At 39.9% G+C, this 22,386-nt stretch overlaps 2 protein-coding genes across 3 annotated transcripts in view; one reads left to right on the plus strand and one right to left on the minus strand.

Annotated features, from left to right (window-relative positions):
• Positions 1-225: 225 nt before the first annotated feature.
• Positions 226-6,768, minus strand: ppp1r3aa (protein phosphatase 1, regulatory subunit 3Aa). Of its 2 annotated transcripts, none has more exons than XM_030150855.1 (4): positions 5,815-6,768; positions 4,886-4,944; positions 4,676-4,749; positions 226-4,147 (listed from the first exon to the last, which is right to left on the minus strand). In XM_030150855.1, the coding sequence occupies exons 1-4, from the start codon at positions 6,591-6,593 to the stop codon at positions 908-910; spliced, it is 4,152 nt and encodes a 1,383-aa protein (XP_030006715.1). In that variant the 5' UTR covers positions 6,594-6,768; the 3' UTR covers positions 226-907. The 2 variants fall into 2 exon arrangements, with proteins under 2 accessions (XP_030006715.1, XP_030006714.1); XM_030150854.1 differs by having other exon boundaries at positions 4,676-4,755.
• A 4,256-nt stretch (positions 6,769-11,024) lies between these two features.
• The window catches only part of foxp2 (forkhead box P2), a 104,284-nt gene continuing 92,922 nt past the window's right edge, over positions 11,025-22,386 (plus strand). Inside the window, 3 exon segments of the mRNA XM_030149757.1 lie at positions 11,025-11,341; positions 20,024-20,090; positions 20,722-20,787. The gene's annotated coding sequence lies outside the window, so the exon portion shown is untranslated.

A 22,386-nucleotide genomic window follows, 5' to 3' on the forward strand; every position in this document is an offset into this window, starting at 1 on the left:
GGGTAAATAAGGACTTTGTTTCACACTATAAGACACTACCACTTCAAACCATTCAAGTCACTCCAGTAGAAAACTTTTACTTTTGGAAAGAATTATAGCACTTAGAGGGAAAATTCAACTTCTTCGGCTTAGTTTACCTTCATCTAAATTGTTCAGTTTCCTTATTTTATCTTTACAGTATGTCATTTTTGGTAAACCACAAACAAGCCACAAATCATGACCGGTTTATTTATTTATTTTTTTACCCTTTTCATCAGTTTATACCACTGGTTAGTTTCACATTGCTAACATTCTAGGCAATACTTTATGCATTAGATGAATTTAACAGCAAAATTGAGACTGGTCTAATATTTCCTGGGAGTCACGAAACCAGTCCCTAAATCTGATCTGAAAAAATAAAGTATTATTAAATATAAAACATTATTGTATTGTCTTAAGGATACTTTGTGAATTGTTTCCAAGCTCCTACTTGCGTCATTTCAAAGACATGATGCCAAAATATAGTAGAAAACCCAAATACTCGGTAGAAAAACACAAAACGATTTAACATTTTTAATGTCATATTTTGTGTATATTTAGGAAAACTGAAAAATTAAATGAAACTATTTAAGATACTGAACAAACCAAAGAAAGAGATGTTCTCTTATCTACTACTTTTAGTAGCACCTTTCATCTACAGACACATTTTGTTTCAGTTGGTACAATGACAAGGAACTTTGGGCCCATAAAACACAGCACACATCATACACTCAATCTGTATATAGGTGTTGATTTGATCAACGTAACAAAGCCTTTCTTAAGTATCCCACCAATAGAAAATGACCAAAAAAGTAAGCAAACAAAAACACACACTCAGGATATGTGCTGAATTTAGTTTCATCTGTCTCAAAATTAGATTAATAATGGTTTAAATAGTGCTACATTCAACGTTCCTCTCAGGAGGAGGAGGAAGGCTGTGTTTTACCATCTGATGTCTCTTCCACTTATAAAACCACCAGCACACTGAAAATGCATAGAGTGCAAAGAATACTGGGAAATCATATAGAAAAAAGATGAGAAAGGATCCACTGACTAAAAAGGCACAGATTAGAAGTCTGGTGATGTGACTGAGGATGTATAAAGTATTCCACTGTCCAACCCCATCAGCCTCTTTTAATTCCTTGGAGGTGGAACTCAGGTGTTTGTGAGAAGACTGGGCTGATCGATCACAGCTCTCCCTGTGGGCGTCTACACAGTCCTCTGTTTGGCTATCTGCTTCCTGATGGGTGACTGATCTTTCTTTTATTTCCGAGTATTCCTGATCCTTCGGGGAGCTTTGGGCTGATTTAGTCGATGGCGGACTACTGTGAGTACCCAAAGTGGAGTCTAGATCTTTATTGAGGTGAGCACTTGTATCTGAATGAAAGACGAATAGAGTTTCTTCCGTCTTGTTGGGTGACTGACCTCTCTCATTTAGTGAGAAATCATTGCAATTCATTGAAAATACACCAGAATCAAGAGTCTCATTGAAGCTTTTCTCAGAAGTCATTGTAGCTCGTACAAGTTGGCAGTCATCTGTGGTATTATATATTTCTACCCGCCTGCCTTCGGATCCATCAACAACATTTGTGTGTGCAGTCAAGGCCTGTGGGTTGTTTTTCTGATCAAACACCTCTTCCCAAACCTTCCTGACCAGCTCTTCTCCAAATCTTTCCAGGAACATCTTCAATCCTGATCCAATCGGTTCAACAGCTTCTGTACTTTCTGCTTTAATAGAGTCTTTTGTTCTCTCTGACATTTTTTTATATTCAACATGTGGAGAGCTCTCAACTTCTGCTGACAACTCTTGTTCTTCCGATTCAGCTGTTGCATTCTTACTCTCCTCCTGAGGGTTCTCTGCATTACCCATCAACTCCCCCATTGCTTCTATTTTCAGCTTTTCAATTCTCACCCTCTCATCTTTGCCTCTTTGACTCATATCTTCCTCTATTCTCTCTAATGTCTCAGGTTGGTGTTGAAGCTCTGTTGAAGTGTCTTTCTTTGCAACTATCTCCTTCAGCACATCTTCTGAGCCTATTCCAATGCATCCTACATCCTCTTTGTGACCCTTCATATCATCCTGTGAATGGCTACAACTTATTTCTCCCACCTCTTGCTGGCATTTATCTGTTGGAAAAGACCTGAATGTATTACGGTTACTTTGAAAGGCCTTTTTTGTTTCCAGTGATCCTACTGTGTGCGGAAATAGCTCTTCTTTTGTCTCTGATGGTGGGGGAGTTTCTTTGCTTTGTATTATTTCACCACAATTTAGACTTATCCCTTTCTCTGTCTTTGATACTAATACACCGTCACCTGCCATATCTTTTGCTGTTTGTGTCAGGGTTGACTCTTGTTCCTTTATTTCTTTCTGAATACATATCATTTCATCTGCAACAATTGGCTTTGACTGTATGCTATGCATTTCTGAAAATACTGCCGGGTTTCCCTGCTGCCACACTGATAAATTACATGGAGAAGCTTTGTCATTATGTGGCCATGCATCCTCTTTTAATACCTGGATAATATCAGGTTTGGCACCAATTAGTCCCATTGTGTCTTGACTTGTTTGACAGTACAAAGGCTCCACCTCTGCCTTTCTGAACACTTCTGTGTCTGTCTTGCATGATGCCACACCTTCCCTCTCTGATTTGTCCCATTTCAATTCTTTCGCCATTGTTTGCCTAAAATGTTCCACACATGTTTGATTTGGATGGAATTCAGTGGCATGTGACTGTGCACTTATGTTTTCATCTTGCTCATTCTGCTCTAGAAAATTGCGGTTCAGCCTGACTCCCTGGCATTGCTCTTCATCTGCATACCTCTGGGAGATTTGACACTCTTCTGTTTTCTGTGGCCTAAATATTTCCTCTTCTCTGGATTCTTTATTTCCTCTACAGTTTATTGTGATCCCCTCCTCCACTTCTTGTCTGAATGTGAAAAAGACAAACCTCTCCCCGTCCTGTGTCCCCTGTCTGATTGTCTCCTTAAATGCCAGCGTGTCATCCACCGTATTGTGTGTGGTACCTGTAACCTCCCCTTCCCTGCTGTAAGAAAGACCCTCATCCAGCCTTGCTCCCTGTGAGATCCTATCAACAGCGCTGGCATTCTGAGACTGTGGCTTTGCTGTCATGTCTGTTGTCTCTGACTCCCCTGAGCTTGTTACTAAGTCAGCTGTGTGCGGTATGAAGGGCTCATCTCCTCCTATTCCTTCTGCTCCTCCTATTATTCTTTCTCTTTCTTGCTCCCAGATCTCGTGCTTGTGACACTCACTTGAGCTGTCAACAGAGCCCTTGGCCACAGGCATTGCCCCCATGAGGCTAAATTCCTGCACAGTCTCTGTTACATAGTTTGTCTGTGACCTTTGGGATGCATCTAGTGTCGCTGTGTTGTCATCTCCGGGGCTACTGACACATGCCTCTGCTGGCTGGTGGTCTTCGGTGTTCAAGGCGACATTAGCCAGCGATGTTTCACAGGTGTCTGACAGCGGCTGACATGCACTTGACGTGTGTGCGTGGAAGTTGTTGGGTGTATCTTTGCCCACCTGAAATTCATGCACTTGACTGCTTGCTGCACATTGTGTGCGTGGCTCTTTATCATTTGAGGGAGACACCGAAGCTGCTGTCTGCAGCCACTCTGACTCCGGAACACCAGAATGGTCCTCAAAACTGGGGCCATTAAGAAAAGCCTGCCATCCATCGCACACAGAGGTTTCTTTATCACTGGTTTCATCTGTACCGTTGAGAAAGGCCTCCCATATATCGTTAACAGAAGCTGTTTCTTCCATATTTTCCTCTGATGCTTTTGACAAGGCCATTTTAGCTCCTTCAGTCCAGATGTCATCCACATCAGCAGCCCCCCACTGCTGCGGTTTGTCATCGCTCCAGTCCAGTGTAAGCAGAGGAATCTGGTGGTAGGTGAGGACCTGTAGACCTGTTTTACGTTGTGTCGTAGGATGGTTGTGGAGAAGACAGGCTGGGGTGTCCCATAGAGATGAAATTGGCTCAGACACCTTCTGGCCATTGGGTAAGTCATGTGAATAAGCCTCTGGTAAATGCTGCCTCCTCTGGGAGTAGTGGTCCCGCACACGTGCCATACGTGTTGCTCTGTGCTTGCTTTTTAAGCTGTCCACCTGTCAAAAAGGCCAAAGGTCAAGGGTTAAACTAGATGTTTATGTTTTAACTACTTAAACTTTAGCCTGAAGCCATTAGTCTGGTGTGCAACATTATCAACTCTTTACATATTTTTTCATGTCAAAAATATGTGGCATAAAATATGATTTAATTTTATATAATTTCTTCATCGGACATCCAATTATTCATTGCAGTGAAATGAGGATGTGATGATGCAACACTGTTGCAACCCCTGTACATAGCTGTTTACATAATCAGCTATACTGCACCTTTACAAGCAGGTTGCATTTAATATTAATAGCACTCACATGAGCGAGTTGAAGCATGTTCTCAAGTATCAGGTTAGCTGACTTTCCATATTCTTCTGGGACTCACTGAGCACAAGCCAATATGGCATGGTTTCTGCTGTCATGAGTTGTGTTTATATGCATTTTATTGCTACATTTACTTCTGGGTAATTTTCATGTTTTTTTTTCCCCACAGATTCAAGAAAATTATGATCTCAAAAATTAATAAATAAACCTCACCAAAGGTTTGCGTTCTTCACAGCATAATAATGACAGTATCTCTGTGCTTTCCAATGTCTTTCTGTCAGCCACCTCTGCTTCTGCAAAACAAATGGCTCAACAACTTAGGCCCAAAAAAATGTAGGGTCAAAGTTGACATGCACACTTATCTAAATACACACACTCTGACATAAACGCATTTGCCCACATTTACATGAACGTTATTCCCACCTGTGTTAAATGATGTTGGGTTAATGGTGTCTCTGGTCTTCTCCTCTGCACTTCCCCTCCTGTGGTTCAAAATAAAGCATAACAATAATAAAGTCACAGTATGTTGTTTAGAGAGCACATCACTTAAATAACTGTCATTTCTATTAAATTGGCTTTAAAAAATTACGCCTCATGATGTCTCAAGCCAGTCTTGTGATATTTATCCTTGTCAATTTTCCCTCATTCAACAGTATCTTATCTTTATTACTAAAATGTGATACTAATATAATAAAGAAGAGTTTAGGAGTGTAAACAAAACGGCTTCTGTTGTGCTTGTTTCCATCAGATTCTATTTTATATTATGACATTCAATTAAACATGTTTGTCTACAGTATTATCATTTCCATAATGACAGCACAAGCCAACATCAACCCTGACTAGAACATCTCATTTCATGTAGTCAAGATGTTCTCAGATTAAAAAAGAGCAATTTCTAACTTAGTGTCAAAGAAGATGAAGTAAGCTGATCTTTCTCCCATATCAGTGAGACGTCATGGAAACCTGGAAAGACATCCGACCTTAAATGGGCAATGCGCGTGCTTCAGTCCAAAAATCCAGTACTAAAAACTTACGTAACAGTTTCCTGTAAAAACACAATGGCTTAGCCTGCCAGCAGGGCTACGTGTATTAGACTCCTAATGAGGAGAAGACAACACGGTTTTAACACATACTCACACTGTCAGTTTCATTTTACAGCAATTTATCTTGCTTTTTGTTGTCTTTAATTCAAGGGGAGGATTATTTGCACTATAGATATTGTTTGACAAAAGTGCAATGATAAAGCTGTCTACTATGAAACGACATCAGTTGTTGACAAGGGTGACATGACTTCTTCTCTGTTGGGATTGATGTCATGCGTTTAAAAAAGATTCAGCATCAGATGTTCTCACCGGTTTGCCTTCAGACAGCTCCTCTTGTTTTTATAGCTGGTGCTCTCCTCTTGCACCCGAGGCCCATGATCTTTTACATGTTCTTTCTGGTGGAAGAACAGCACATAGTTCATTTCTCTGTTATTAGCCCAGAAGGTGCCCACTGACGTCTCATATCGTAGACAGAACTCCACTCTGGTCCCTTCTCTCTCAAACGGAGGAACAAAAGTATATGTGAAGGTGAAGCGGTCTGTTTTCCTATCACTGGATCCAGGCACATACTCTGCCAAAAGGTCAAAGTAACTGTTCCAGCGGTCCACGGTGATCCTGGCATAAACCCACTTATTGTAGCAGAGGTTGACCACCCTGATAATGCCACGGAGTGTGGTGCTTCGTGGAAGAAGCTCGATGCTCTCCAGCTCTATCATCTGCAGCTCTAGGTGCTGATCTAGCTCCTCTGGGCTTGAGGGAACAGTAAACAGGCAGGACATGTAGAACTCCTCTGAGGAAAGGGTCTCCTCCATCTCAGGCGGATTGATCATCTCTGAGTCTGTCACTTCAGCATTGTCAAACTCCTTGACGGACACCAAATTGAGGCCAAAAGCATCAGCGAATGACACTTTCCTTCGAATGATGGGTGGAGGCTCCGGTTCAGAGTCCTCGTCAGCTTCCTCCTCTGTGGAACCCGCAGGAGAGCAGGCCTTTATTCTTCCTTCGTCTTGTTCCCTACTTTTTTCCTGCTCCTCATGCTCCATCATCACCTCGTCCTCCTCTGTGGCTTGAATGTAAAGACCCTCCATATTGTGCCTGGACCTGGGAGAAGGTCTGTGTGTCTACTTGCCTGCCTGCCTGTCTGCCTGCCTGTCTGGCTCGGAGGGTGGCACAGACCGGAGTGCCCCTAGCCTGGCTGCAGTGATACTGTAGAAGGGAGAGCAGGGAGAGGACGTGACTTGACAGATGGAGTTCGGTTACAGCTGAACATTGTGAGTCTGAGCCTGTCCTATTAATAGGACACATAGAACTGCACAACGACAAGCCAGTTATCCTTTCAATAATCCCCCCACAATATGTATGCTAGTTACAAAATAAATACATGAAAACACTCCTTAAAGCATGCAGTTTAAAACAGAGAAAAAAAGGCCTATATTTGATGCATTTCTATATTGTGTTGATCTGTGTTATACTGAAAGTTCTATTTTAGAGATGCTGAAATGCTGACGTTAACCTTTGACCTCCACGTGGAGAACTTTCCTCAATGAGATCAATACTGTATCAAATTCTTATTAGTTCCATTATTTAGTTTGAAAGTCTCGTCTCTGTTATGAGAGTATTGGCGTCTGGATTGAGTATCTGCAGATCCTCTCGCATCATTGCTATTAGAGGCAGCCTTCATTTTTCAGGTTCACTGCCCAGAACAGAAGACTAAGGATTACAGTGTTCTTAGAAAATTGAACTTGTGAGTAAGACTGTGTGCACCACTGTCTCGGATAGGAAGTTTAATTCAGCTAATCCGTGATATGCAGTGTAACCATACCCACGCAGTATATCTTGTAAATAGACTTAAAGGGCTGGTTATACAATCCGTAACAGGTAGTTGAGAGAGATCTTTGTCCTCAAAGAACTCTTTGTTCCATTGTTTGTACCTCTTTAGTGCCAGAGAGCCACTCTTGTGACTTTTAATAGCAATTTTAGTCTTTTATGTTCCAATTTGTAGCTTCTTATGAGGCAGATAAGCGAAAAAAAATTAGTAAAGTAATCAGTAAATTGCAAAGATAATCACAAATACTTTCAAAACTATACATTGAACATGATTTGAAGAACCTTATTAGATACCACCACACAAAGAACATTTTGTTAAACTGTTACGGGGGTTGGACAAAATAATGGAAACACCTTAAAAAATCAACAAAATATAATTTAATAGGGTGTAGGTCCGCCTTTTGCGGCAATTACAGCCTCAATTCTCCGAGGTATTGATTCATGCAACTTGTGAATTGTTTCCAAAGGAATTTTAAGCCATTCTTCAGTTAGAATACCCTCCAACTCTTTTAGAGACGATGGCGGTGGAAATCGACGTCTTACTTGAATCTCTAAAACTGACCATAAATGCTCAATAATGTTGAGGTCTGGGGACTGTGCCGGCCATACGAGATGCTCAACTTCATTAGAATGTTCCTCATGCCATTCTTTAACAATTCTAGCTGTATGGATTGGGGCATTATCATCTTGAGGTGAAGGTGTTTCCATTATTTTGTCCAACCCCTGTATGTTCTTTGTATGTCAGTCTACTCAACGCTTAAAGCTTCAAATGTGTCAAACCCCAGTGATATCCTAATTATCACCAATCCATTAGTCTTTCTGTCCTTACGCACGTGAACCACTTCCCTCACGGTGAACAACTTCGAAATTGACTCCATCATAAACACAGTCCGATTGTTTACATAACAAACCAAAACGTCATTCAGGCCTTTTTGGAGATTTTGTCACAAAGTGCATTGTGGGAATGGAAAATGAGCTAGATCGCTACAGCGTAAAATTCTTCAGTCCACCAGAGTTGTTTTACAGAATGAGTATGGTAGGTGGATGGAGGTAAAGGCCATATTTGGGTTCAGCATTCACAAACAGACAGCCAAATTGCTGCTGCGTGGAATTCCCATTCTCACAGTGCACTTTGTGACAAAATTTCCAAAAAGGTCCAAGTGGTGTTTCGGTTTGTTATGTAAACCAGTGGACTGTGTGTATGATGGAGTCATGTTCAAAGTTGTTCATTGTGAGGGAAGTGATTCAAGTGCATAAGGACAAAAAGACTAATGGATTAGAGATAATTAGGATATCTCTGGAGTTTTACAAAAAAATCAAAATGAGCAATATATATATATATATATATATATATATATATATATATATATATATATATATATATGTATATATATATATATATATATATATATATGTATATATATATATATATATATATATATATAAAAACAGCACAACTTGCATATCATATGTATGTCAGTAGATGGCACTATGTGATCACACAGCCCACAGATGCATGTTACTGTTTCACTATTGTTAAATAAACTTATTTTTTCAGTTTTCTCTCATTTTGTGACTGTGAGGTTTTAGGCTTTGGTGCACTAGAAGTTCAATTAAGAAGCAAAGAGACAAAAATGAAACTTTCAGGAGGGTTATTTACAGGGCTTTGTCTTGTATTTGATCCCTGGAGGCTCTTATTAATTTCACCAGCAGGTGGCAGCAAACCCCCACACTTCTGTCCTCTTCTGTCTACCTGCTGTATCCCCATCCCCTCGCTGATGCTGCTCCCTTCTCCCTCATTTGGTGGAATTTTTAAACGCTGTTAAGATTTCTAACGTAAACATAATGTAACTTACTATTTCAGGGCACATTGCGACACCTAATATAAATATACGACCAATATTTACGAATGCAATCATTTTCCTTTTGCATCACATAAGCACAGAAATAGGAATATAATAAACATTTTTGATTTTTTTTGACAGGCCTATTTTAGTATCTTTAGAGTAAATATTCAGTAGTTCATATTGCGTATTACAAAGAAAAGACTACTCAATAACATGCAATACATATTTACAATATGTATGCCACTAATAAGAACATGTCGAATGTATTTTATGATCAGTGTTTTAAAACTAAAATAGCCTATACCATACTCCGACTTTAAGAAATCGTTTTATTAATCAAAAAACCTACATGTCGCCTCTCCCTCTATATGTTTCTCTCACTCAGCCATTTATAGCACAAATAAGATCAAAACTATAAAATGATAAAGTGCAGACAGCAGTGAGAAAAGGACACGCAGATCACTTCTGGCGTTTCGTATATATTTATATATATATATATATATACTTATATATTTTTCATCTTGACCCCCACCCTTTCTTCTTTTTTCAGATGATAATAATCTGGCCACTCATTTCTAGACCGTCACCGTCTCAGAGGTTTTGGGGAAAAAAAGAAGAAAAGAAAGAAGAGAGAGAACCATTCTAATTATAATAACTGTATGAATAACTTCGACTCGACTATTAAATGAATAATAGGAAAAAAAAAAAGGTGAAATTATTTTTGCGATGGTAGGACAAAATAGGTAAGAAAATTCCTTTGGTCAAACACTGCATCCTGCCTTTTTTTTTTTTTTTTTTAAATTCACAAGAAAGTACTTTGGTTGCAGTGACGTTATTTAAAGAAACCTGAAAAACACGTTTAATTTTAACTATACAAATATTTGGGCTGCATTCAAGTACCGTTGTGGATAGCTGAAATAACAATACTAGTTATAATGTGTAAAGATACGTATGGTTAACAGTTAATGCTGTGCACATATGACTTGTATTTTTAATAAAGTGCGCAGACAAATTTAAAAATTATAGACTTTTATGGAATATGTGTCGTTCATTGTAACTGCACTAAACCTATCTGATTTTGATCATTTATTCTTAGTGATTATAACTGTATCACTAATTTACGCAAATTCTGTATTTGTTTTGTGCTTGTGCTTTTTCAGAGAAATTCAGTAACGCAAAGTAAATATGTATTTAATAGGATTTCTCAGCGTACATATTGTAACAGAAGAATAACTAATAGTATCAATATTAACATAGATGTAGATGAGAATTTAAAAAAAAAAAAAAACTGTTAATGTCGGCTACATAGTTGTCGCAGAAAGAGCGAAAAAAAAAAAGTGCTAAATGTAATCAGATTATTTGGATATGGGTTTAATAAGTTTCCATTTGCAATAAAAGCGACTTATGGGATAGTCGGTGCAAACACAGCCGGGTTTGTGTCCTCCTCTTTAGGTTGAAGGCTTCCTCCCGTCATACCCTTACGGTTGCCGGTTCACTTCCCAAAAATAACAATATCTGCCCATGAACGCAGCTTCTCTGCTCAAGCCGCGGAAACCACCGGTATAAAGCGGTGTCCGGTGGAGCAACAGCGGACCGTGAAACGTGTGTAAAAGAGAAAACAAACTTTTTAAGAAACACTTTATGTTTACATAGCAGGTGGCCCTGACGTCACACGGGGTCGCAGTACACCCAAAAATAACAACACACACCTCCGCGCACAAGCAAGTGCCTCCCCTGGGGGGGTTTCTAGTCCCAAATATACTTGCTTGCTTGCTGCGATACGGCTTGATGTGTGTTTGAATCGTAACGAGAAAAAAAAAAAAAAAAAAAAAAAAAAAAACAAGCCGCTTCTTCTTGCTCGCATTGCGCGTCATTCAAACAGGACTCAGTGTACTGCTTTCCCCTCTGTTGCATTAGTAATAACAGCGGCGTTGACGGGAGACAGCAGGAGAGAGTGTGTGTGTGTCTCCGACAGCAGTGCCCAGCGGAGGAATATTTGAGCTTTTTATTTACTCTGCAGCTTGTTGTTCATTTTCTCTGCGTTATGGTGAACTTGGACAGTCACGTGTGAAGATCTCTGCAAGTGTAGAGGACGACTGCTTCTCACCTGGCGTGTCCCTTTGACTTTACCGTGAGGGAAATTATACCTGCCATTTTTCCTGGTAAGTTGTTCTTGTCCAAGTGCTTATTTCTCTCCGCACGCTTTGACTTTTTTTTTTTTTTTCTCACTACTTCTCTGTCCACTTGTACTTGAATTAGGAAGTGGACCTCCGCATTTAACTTAGAATTTACTGTGTTTACGTGTTGCGTGTGGACTTTGTGTGCGTTCTAGTTGACATATTTCACCAAACCTAGTGGAGGTCTCGGCTCTTTAATGTTCGGATGTCTTCTCTGAACGCTTAACACTGACTTCTGTAATGTTCCACATCTACATAGGCTATTGGTTGGACTACCTGTACGTTCCTAAACGCACCTAAATCCACTTTAGATTTGCCACAAACTGTCATCTATGTAAAGAAGAAAAAATTAAAACAAAACAAAACAAAACAAAAAAAAAAAAAAAAAAAAAAAAAAAAAAAGAAAAAGAAAAGAAAGAAAGAAAGAAAAGAAAAAGCCAAGTTTACGTTCTGATATATTCAGAAGTCTGCAGTATTAGAAAGTAAATGTCCGGTTTGACTAATTTTCTTGAAGTCTCTTTGTGTGTGATAAATGTAAATGTATGGGTATATTTCATATATACTTAAAATAAAAAAAGAAGAATTAAACACTAAATTTATTAAAGTTAACATATAATTTGTTTACCCCTGTCTTATTTATCACTTAAAATAAGAGATCATTGTAACATTTTACTTCTGAATAATGTGATATATCACCTATATTCATGATGATTGCTTATATTTCTGCATGCATGATCTTATTCTTTTTGCCCTCTTTTAAAAAAAAAAAACAAAAAACAAAACACTCATAGTTTCTTAAGCTCAAAGCTATGCATTAAAAATAAAATATAATTAGCTCCAAGGCATAAATTGCAACTACTTTGTAATTGTCAATACCAGATCAACATCTATATACTTAATAATTAGAATTATCAGCAGATTATTAGCAGTCAACATCTTACCGTGAGTGCTTGCTTCTCCATTTTTATAATCCATCATTTTTCGCTGTCCAGAAATAAACAGTGATGCTGGTGGCATGTCATTTTTCATGCTGATAAACCTGAAATTATCAGTAGATAAGATAAAAAAATAATAATAATAATAATAATAAAAACTAAATGCTCCTAAGCTGCAGTTGATTTCCCTTTTCACTCTCTGTGTCCTGACACTATTCTCTTAAAAATCACTGTGGCCCTAAAATCAATACATGTAACTTTTTTTTGTTTTTTTGTTAAGAAAGGCTAACGAGGTAGTGGGAGCTGAACTCTTCGGGCCTGTCCTCTGATCAGCTTTCACCCTTGGATTAGCTGGATCGACCCTCCTTGTTCGAGCCGCAGGGTGCACAGGTGTTCCCTCCTCAGTTATGCAGGTGTGGGCCAGTTCCCCCCTCACTCAGCAGCTCTCACTCTTCAAAGGCCAGGCAGCAATAAATGCCCCTTGTGAAATATGTCAGCGACAGTACACAATCAGCCCCTTTGTTGAAGCGCCCCCGTAATTATTTCTTAAAGCATGTTCAAAACATTTCGTAGAGTTTTGTTGACTTGTTTTGGTGTTGTGTGGTAAGAAAAGTCCCTTGATTTGGTAAAACACATACACCCCCCCTCCACCCCACACCCCAAGCCAGTGGGAGACACGCAGAGAGATTTGCCATTAGTCTCCCTCCAAGACTGACCGGTGTTGGGAGCAGTGCACTTATTACCCCGACTCTCCCCACTCTGCATCCATTTTTTGATTGCTGCATTTATCATCGGGCGGTCGTGCTCTACATTATGGTAATTGGAAAATGAATGTCCTCCACAGGATTAATGTGTATACTCTGTCATATGTTTCAATCATTTATCAAAATTAAGATTCTGCTTTCAGCTCAATGAACACTGGTTGATGCATGATTTTATCTGAGATATGGAAAGTGTAGCTTGGTAAGATGACGTAGAAAATGTTTTTAAAAATTTTTTAAAGTGAAACTTTGCGTACATTTTCTATGCATGTAGAAACTGTTAAGTGAGAAAACTGTTTCAGTGCAAAATAACACATTACAACAGTCGAATAGGTCCTTAAAGTGGATTTAATGCAGTGATCATATCAGTTCTGTTGAGAGTCAGACTACTTTTAGGCAATGAAACACTTGCCCACTTTTGGATTAGCTTTTGAATTTCAACATCCCCCATCCCCCAACACCTCTGTAATGAAACAGACTGCTCGCTCAACCCTTGAGGTGTTGCTGCATTTGAGGGGAAAATGGGTAAGGGAGAGGTGAAACCAGCTTCACTTTTTTAAACATTTCACAGAGCCCATCCACGCATCTTGCACAGTGTGTTTTCATATATAGCTAACTTGGCCTTGTTACTAAGCTTAAAGGCAATTAAATGGCAAATGTTCAGGTTTTATCCCTGTTAACTTCATAGAAATGTTTCCATGACAACCTCCATGCAAGTTAAAGCAACCAGAAGTGATCAAGTCCTTTTTTCCTCCTCCCCTTCTCCCTCGTCCTAACCCTTTTGGTTCCCTCCCCCTAGTAAAAATGGAATTTGTGTTGACAGTTTTGGCCTTTAATGGCACTTTTGTGCCTTGCAAAAGTATTTGTTTACCGGGATCATATGCTGCAAGCTGTCAGCCTCAGAGAGATTGACTTCTTTAGGTAAAAGAGTGTATTACATGCTTAAGAGGCCACCCTTTTGCACTGTAATTATCCACATCACAGTAATGATGTTTTGTGTGCCCCAGATACTAAGAGTCTTGAGACAGCTCAGACTTTTTTAGTTACGCTCTGGGTCACTTCTTAAACCCGGCTTGGCACTGTTGTGAGTGAGAAACGTTGTGACTCTTTGGCCAGAGAAAGCAGTGCAGGGTGGGGTCAGGGGATGAGGATTAGAAAAGAGATTGCATTCTGCCCACACATGGGTGAGTTAACGGCTATCAGAGGAAAGAGCCGGCCACTAACTTACTTTTGCATGCTTCACGGATTTGTTTCGTAGTCTCCTTCAGAATTTGTTTGAATTCGTTTTATGGGTTTCTTGTTTGCTTGGCCACATTTACCAGGCTTTGTGGTTATACATTAACCACAAGAGCAAGTGTCAAAACATCCCTATTATTGTTTTTCAGCTGTTATATCTTATGTCATTATACCACCTTCCAACATTTGTAAAGCCACAAACACACAGCCCAGAGATCATTTCACCCACAAAGTGTCAAATTCTAAAACAGACAGTGATAATGACATGTACATTTATAACACCAACTGAACTATACACAGTATGTTATAAAGCTAAGGAAAACACTTCATGCTTTTTCGTTAGGTTTGAGTTCACCTCTTGGCACTGTCGTCTTCACCGTGACCTTGTGCGTAACAGTCTCTCAAAGATGCCTTAAGCTAGACCTGTAACAGTAGCTGACATTTAAGTCTGTTTATCTAATAATATATGTACTTATTTCAGTTGCAACACTGCAGCCACAAATCTTGGGTGTTTATTTCTCCCATCAGTTTATTTCCCCTTGTTTTTTTCATTCTCTTAACAGTTGCTTGTTTACCAGCTGGTCATTGTGGTGTGAAGGCATAGTAGCTTTTATTGAAGTCATGGTCAGACAAACAGCATCCTGGTGTAAAAAAAAAATGTGTTGGTTTTGGTGTGTTGCCTCGAATTTAAGATGTAGGGTCAGTCATGGTAAAAGGCAAGGTCACAGTGGCTCAGACTGTGTTCAGCTATCAGCCTGTCACTCCTACACAGTAAAACTTCATATGAGACAGCAACCAGCTAACAGTCGAACCCAACTCTATTGTTATTTTACAGGTCTTTTGTAGTGACATCTGTGGCATTTTTGAGTAGTGATGACCTTCAGTCATTGTGTATGCGTCATAATTGATATTATAGTCAAGTAAAGAGGAAGTATATTTTAATAGACACAGCTTTGGTCATAACAGACTTCAAAATTTCCAATCAAATGAAATGTTGAGTACAATTGTAAATTTTAGTGATTTTCTAAACTATCCATACATTGTGAGGCTAAACAATAATAAATTATACACTGTTCCGTAACACAAACACTACTGGTACTGCACCTTCCCAAGGATCTCTGCCCTTCACCCAGAGAATAACAGAGAGAGAAATAAATGTTTATTTCAAACATGTTAAGAGAGGAAAAAACAAGGGGTGTTGGGGGGTGGGGTTGTGACAGTAACAGTTTTTGACAAGCACATTAGGCTGCAGAAAGAGCATCCAGCTTGGGGCTGAGGGCATATGGTGCTGCCTTCTGCCAGCATAGCTCTAGACCAAGTTACAACACTCGCGCAGGGTCACGACTGTCTCAGGTTTGTTCCTTCTGTCTCACTCATCTAAATAAAAACAGGAGGAAAATGTGGGGGGTTGGGTAGTGGTAGTGGTGGTGTTGAGTGGCTTTTGTGGGCAGGGGTGTTGTACAGTAACTGTGTCTTTCAGCAAAGGACAAAAGGGATATTTCCAGTTGAGAACCCTTTGGGTCAGGACATACTTTGTACAAAAAGTGTAGGGGAGACTTCTGACATTTGCAGAAAATCATCATTTTAGGTTTGTTTCACTGTCACTCACTCTGCACCACAATTTTTGTTACTTGCTTGGCATATATACATTTGCATAAAACATCAGAGCAGTTATTTAGTAACATGCACTGTTGATTTGATCTTTTTTCCCTCTCATCTAAACAAACAGCTTGTGATCCGTAATTCTACTCTAAACAATGGCCTTGCCTTTCACCACATTTGCTCTGTAAGGTTTTCTCCCCTGTAATGTGGAGAGGATGGTCTTGGATAATGTGAGGGATGACGCAGGGCTCTGGTCTGAAGACAGCAGATCGGTGGGAGGGTAATTACAGGCTACTGTGCAGCTCTCTGGATTTTCCCTGGATCACAGCTATAGGCCTGGAAGCTCAGCCTCCAATGCAACTCTTTGAGAACAGGATGAAGTGGCCACAACATATGGACGCTGCAAAACAATGGTTTATTTTTATGATATTTGATGAGTGGGTTTTAATTTAGATTGTCACTTCTGGCAAGCAGCAGGGCAGATGGTGCAGACTTGAGTGCCCATCAGAGCCTAAATACCTCCAGGCAGCTGTTGGTCATAAACTTTTTTTTTCTCCTGCATTTTTTCCTCTGTATTTTCTCTCTTTAACACAGCTTAGGTCAAGAGGAGTCAAACCTGTTACAACACCTGTTTCTGCATATGCAAATCTGTTGTTTTGTCATTTCATTAGGCAAGGCAAAAAGACAAGGGTCCCTTGTGGTTGCAAATGCGACTGGCACTGGGCCCACTTGGCATGCTACACAGCAAAGAGATGCTTGAGGCGGGGTAAGGGGAGGGATGAGAAGTTGGGTTACTGTAGCAAAACGACTCAGCCATCGGATGCCTTCACATTACAGCTCAATCTAGGGTTCCGAAAATCCACAGTTCAAGTTGAGTAGAGTAAGAGGGTAACACCCTCTGCCATTTATTTATCTTGTCTCTCTATAAAGACTAGCTGAAAGTGAATGACAAAGGACATATCCAGTAGCTAAAAACTGGCATACGCGTGTATGGCACACGCCTCCTTCCACCCCGCCCCCCCACACCTCCTCCTCCCATCCTCATCCCTTCATCATCTGGTGCTCTCCTGCAGCGCTCGCCTCTTAACCACATGTGCCAGTGCCGGGCCTGCTCTTGCTCCGGGGCTAATTGTTCACTAGTAAACTGCATGCTTGTTGGTGGGGGTCTCCCCTTCATCCCGACACAGTACTACAAAGCAGAATGGTGGCGGTGGTGGGTGGTGGGAGTGCCGATCATGATCTCTTCATGCAGTTTATTTTCCCCGTACAAGTCTGAAGATTGTCAGTTGTAATCCGGTCTGTGTGCTGAATGCAACAAATACACCATGAAATTAAAGGTTATTGCAGGAGCGTAATGCAAAAGCAGTAGCTAAGATTACCAAAGCTGTTTGCGGACCTGGGTAGTATGAGAAGGGGGTCTGAAAATCTTCCTTTCCCTTCACTGGATTGATTTGTCATTTTAGTATTATTTTATTTTAATTAAAGTTTTCTGTCTTTCAGCCCAGGTGTGTATAATCCTCTCCTTTTATTTTCAAGATGCTTACTAACATACAGCATGTAAGTAAAATTATTATTAGATAGAGCAGATAGTTAATTTATTTCTCTGTTTTTCTTTTTGATTGCCAGGTATACCAAACCTGTGGCTGGGTCTGGTCCATTGTGACACTTAAATTCTAATCTAGTGCTATTGTAGTCTTTTCAAGAGTGCCTTCTTCAGCCTACAAGAAGGAGTTACATGGATGGATGGAAAGACCTGAGACTAGTCCCTGTGCTGAGCTAATCTAATCTGATAACAGAGGCCTTCCTCCTCCTCCTTCTCCCAATTCTTTTCTCCCCTCTCTGTCTTCCCCTCTCTGCTATGGCTTGGTGGGTCTGATTTGTAGGTCTGCTTCTCTCTCACCACAGACGGCATTAAAGCCAGGCCCCGCAAGCCCCCTCTGATATGGGAGAGTTCATTAGAGATGTGCCTTTGATGGGCAGCCTTTTCATGTGACTACCGGTTTTTCAAATACCTTGATGTAGAAGCTTAAGAAGGCATTGTGCAGTAAGCCCTCCTTTTGATGCGACTTATTTAGATCTGCATAGTAAATCAGGGGGGAGTAAATAACCAGCCAGCAGATGGAAGCAAGGAGATAAGGCACTAGCGAACAATCGCATTTGTATTTTGTTATGATGTTGACAGCAGCTAAAATTCACTAATCTAGAGCCACTGATCTGCATTTCAAAGAAATCTCATTTAGCAGCAGGGAGGATAAAGTTCGTCTCATTGTGTCTATTTTATTGCATTCTTTGCTAATTTATCTGCCCACAGATTTAACGTGCAGGGCTTGGTGGTAGGAGCCAGCATCCGCGCATTGCATAGGGGGTCTTAAATACTGTGAAAGCGGTTACGTCTAGACTGTGAGCTGAGGGTAATTACACGTCTGACCATGAATAGAATGAGTTTGAAGACTCATCTTTCTTCGGGCGGGCCTGAATTGCTCGACTAACACTGATAAGGAGCATTTGGTCCCCACAGAAATATTGCTGGTGACTTTCCATAATACCCCCCCTTTTCTAACACCAAGGATGGTATTTACTTTTAAGATAAAGTTATTGTGTACAGTAATCTGACTTGTTAGCATAATGTCCTCTTTCATCACAGGGCCCTCCTTTTTCTGCACTGTGGAGGTATTTGTGGTCCGGGTCTTAAATAGTTTATCTTGACTTAGTACGTGGGTGCTTTATGTAAATATCAGCCTATAGCATTATTAGGCCTTCATGAATACTTGAATGCATTTGCCATATTTATAAGTTGATAGAATTTACCAATGGTTTTATATTTGGCAGAAAGATATGTGTGGTATTTGTAAATCCTCAGGAATTGGAGGTCACACAGACTAATAGCATTTCTAATGCTTTTCCAGTGAATAAAATATGACATCTGCACAGCCTAGAGGTGTTGTGATATTGAAGTCAATGCAGAATCAAATACTGAAGCTGAAAAATATTAACATGAAATAATACCTCATAACTCAATTATAATGAAACTATTCTGTGTTGGGTTTTTTTTTTTTTTTGGTAGGCTTTTAACTCAGTGCATTTTTGTGAAATATCCCTTCATTTAATTACACGTACAAACAACACAGGCTAAATTAAGTTATCATATAAAGCAATATTCTAAAAGTAGAGCATATTTGTTTGCATCCATTCCCAATTTCACCCACTCTCACTCTCATCCAGTTCTGAGTAAATGTTGCGCTGCAATCTGTGCAACATTTTCCACAAACTCAAAACAGTGAAAAATTATAGCAGTTGGCATGTTTTGTTTTCAGCTGCACTCTTTGAGCTGAGGGCTTTTTGTACAGTTCAGAGAGCACATTCCTTAGGATTCAGCAGTCGCTGGTTGCCTGTAGGGGTCATTGGAATTCTGGGAGAATAAAAGGGAGGAAAAAAACATCTCACAGAAGATCATCCAGGCCGTTTTGTGCCCCTCATGCCCCCAGCAGCAGAAACTTGCCTCCCCAATGCACCTTTACGGGAGGAGATTTAATTTTTTCCTAATGTTCAAAATGTGATGTGTTTGCAATAAAAACGTCTCAAGCATTCTGCATTCGAGGCACTGTACACTCTGGTGTGGATATGTGACTAACACAAAAATCATCAGTACTAATGGTCTCTAAATTATATGGATGCTGTTGCATGTGTACTTTGATGCAGACAGCTGAATAGAGGTACATGAGAAATCAATCGTGTCAGGTTAACAGTGTGATTTACTTGGCGTTGAGAGCTTGAGCCTTCCAGGCATTGCACCTTTTAACTTGAGAGTGAGGAGTGTGTATGTGTGTGTGTATTTGTGTGTATGTGTGTTTAGAGGTGTGGGTGACTATAGTATGTACTGTACATTGCCTGTTTGTGCTTGCACTAACACACACACACACACACACTCACACACACATGCTCTCATGCTTCACAGCAAAATCCAGGTGCACTTTGTTGTTCTGAAGTTTATTGCTTTCACCTACAAGCCATACAGAAAATAGTTATGTAAGGCAGACAGCCTAGCCCACACATGTCTTCACAAGCAATGAATGTGCCTGTGAAACCGTAGAAAAGATCAGTATGAACTAATAGTGTACTTACTTTTTTCTCAGATAGCTGACATTGCTGGCCTCCTTCCACTCCAGTGACGGACAACAACAGCAAGTTTTCTCCCCAAGGGTAAGTATTTGAACATGGTATCTTCATGCCCGTCTGTCGTTAACCTTCGGAAAGATTACCATAGTATTAACAGGATCAACATTAAAATTAACACTAACTAGCATTTTCTCAAATCCTTAAATTAATATCTTTATATCGTATTTGAATAAAATATGGAATTGTTTCGTTCTTCCTTTTTTTTTTTTTTTTTTTGCCACAACTCCAGTCGTATCTCAGGTAGTGGTTTTATTATACAGTTAGCCCTACTGTGGGGTTTGGGTGATTGTAGCGTCTAGCTGAGGTCAAGAGAGCCCCATTCCCCTTCAGATGTAACAAATCTTCATCTTGTCCACCTTGATAGAATTCCCCCTCCACTGGGCAACCTTTCAGTTGTGCCTGTTTGGTTTTCACACCCCAAGGATTTTCAATCTACTCTAGCTTAGAAGTTATGATATACATTATTGCTGACAAATGTCTTCAGTGGGTATGGTTTTATATTTATTTAGTTGTTTTTGTAATTAACTTTGTAGCAGAGCAACAGTAACACAGTATAAACTTTAACTTGGTCTTAGAATACCTGGTATGTATTACTCTCCTATAGAGAAACTGCATGTTCTTAGCTGAAATTGTACTTGTCCATTATTCTGTTTAGGATGAAATATGCCCACTCTGTGCCCGTAAGAACAAGCAGAAGTCACGCACTGTAAAGTACAAAGCGGTAAGTGAAAGCAGTTTCCATTGTCCCTGCCTGTTTGGTGTTGTGCTGTGTTTCATGTTAATGTGTCCAGTGGTTGTTGCAGATTGGTTTCACTTTGCTGCGGTATTGAAACGACAGATCAGCAGGAAAAGTTTAATATTTATTAGGAGATAAAGGTAGGGGTGATCAAAAATCTAAACTCAGCTCATAAAACATCTTGTGATCTGGCAGAAGGTGGACATTAAAGTTAGCTTCCTTTTCCTTTTACCAATTGTGTTTGTCACCATGTCAGTCCACAATGACAGACAAGAATCTGAGATCACCAATTATATCTACAACATGTTTTCTTTCCATTGATTAAGCCTCTCAGATATGCCCAAACACGGGCAACACACAAGGCCATTTAATGTACACAAGCGTGGGTGCATTAAGATATACTGAACCCTCTAATAGCTTACAAATAGTTGATTAGAGCAACAGAATATTAGTATGTTTTCAAGGTTTAGATGTAGAGAGGTGTAAAACGGTGTGTGTGAACGTTTGAATGAAGTGATTTTTTTTTTTTTTTTGTGGTATTTGCTTCAGGCATGATCCATGTGCTGTCTCTAATCAGTCATTACCTCAGTTAGTGAAGGCTTCAAATATGTGTTACTTTAATATCATAAGAGTTTCTTTACGTAAGTTCTAGTAAAATGTTGTGAGTTTGCTTTGACTTCAGCTTCTTTACATTTTCGGCCCCAAGTTTAATAAAGGCATTTTATTTGTCTCAACACACCATCAGGAAGTGGTGCCTTTGAGATATAGATATGGTTTAAGTTTATGGACAGAAGCAAAGATTCTCTGCGACTCAACTGTAGGACCAGGTCCATCTCCCTATGAGTCATATCTATACAGAGCTTAACAGTCCAGATTTCCTCTTCCACCTAAAAGAGATTTGAATATTAGTTCTTAATTTGTCTAGTATTTAGTTAAATCTTCAAAGATGAACTCTTACTGCATATCTGCTGGCCTAAAAAAAATCCTTCTAATCATTAAAAAAAAAGTGTAATTGCCCCAACACTGCAAGCTGTACTTCCTGCGTCGACATATATAAAAATCTACAGCAATTAACTACATCTCTGACTGCTTTAAAGAAAGTGCGGTTCGGACTGAACAGCCCTCTGCTCGTATTTCCAGTCTGAAATTGATTTCTTGTCATAGATCAGAGACCTCTTGTCATTCCATTTCCAATTCTCAAATGGTTTCTCTGAGCCTGCTAAAGTGTCGTCCCTGTGAGTGGGCAAACAGGGGAACCTCCACGGGTCTTTACCCTGGGCACTCAGAGCAGTCGAGGGGGTAGAGGCAGAAATCAAAGGGACTTGGATCATTCCCCATTGGCAGCCTCCATTGTCTAGCTGATTTGGGATTGGTGGAGAAGGTGAACAGTGTGGAGTGGGGGTGTGGGGGTGGATGGAGATCAGGCAAAGCAACCCCTTTTTTCTAATCTTTATCCACCATTAACCCCAGTGCCCCAGTGTGTGGCTGAGATCAGGGCCATTGGTCAATCCCCCATTCACTGCCACCCAGAATATTTTAAAGTTAAGCCCCCTCGCTTAACAAAAAAAGTCTTACTCATCAAAG

Source organism: Sphaeramia orbicularis, chromosome 12 (genome assembly GCF_902148855.1).
Source record: "Sphaeramia orbicularis chromosome 12, fSphaOr1.1, whole genome shotgun sequence".
In the NCBI taxonomy this organism is placed as follows: Eukaryota; Metazoa; Chordata; class Actinopteri; order Kurtiformes; family Apogonidae; genus Sphaeramia; species Sphaeramia orbicularis.

What these genes read in the sequence shown, in the direction of transcription:
- ppp1r3aa (XM_030150854.1), bottom strand. Translation starts at nt 6,593, where the DNA reads ATGGAGGGTCTTTACATTCAAGCCACAGAGGAGGACGAGGTGATGATG. An exon ending in AGCTGTCTGAAGGCAAACCG is followed by an intron (nt 4,945 to 5,814) that starts GTGAGAACATCT and finishes TTTGAACCACAG; the next exon opens with GAGGGGAAGTGCAGAGGAGA. An exon ending in GTGAAGAACGCAAACCTTTG is followed by an intron (nt 4,148 to 4,675) that starts GTGAGGTTTATT and finishes CCTTTTTGACAG; the next exon opens with GTGGACAGCTTAAAAAGCAA.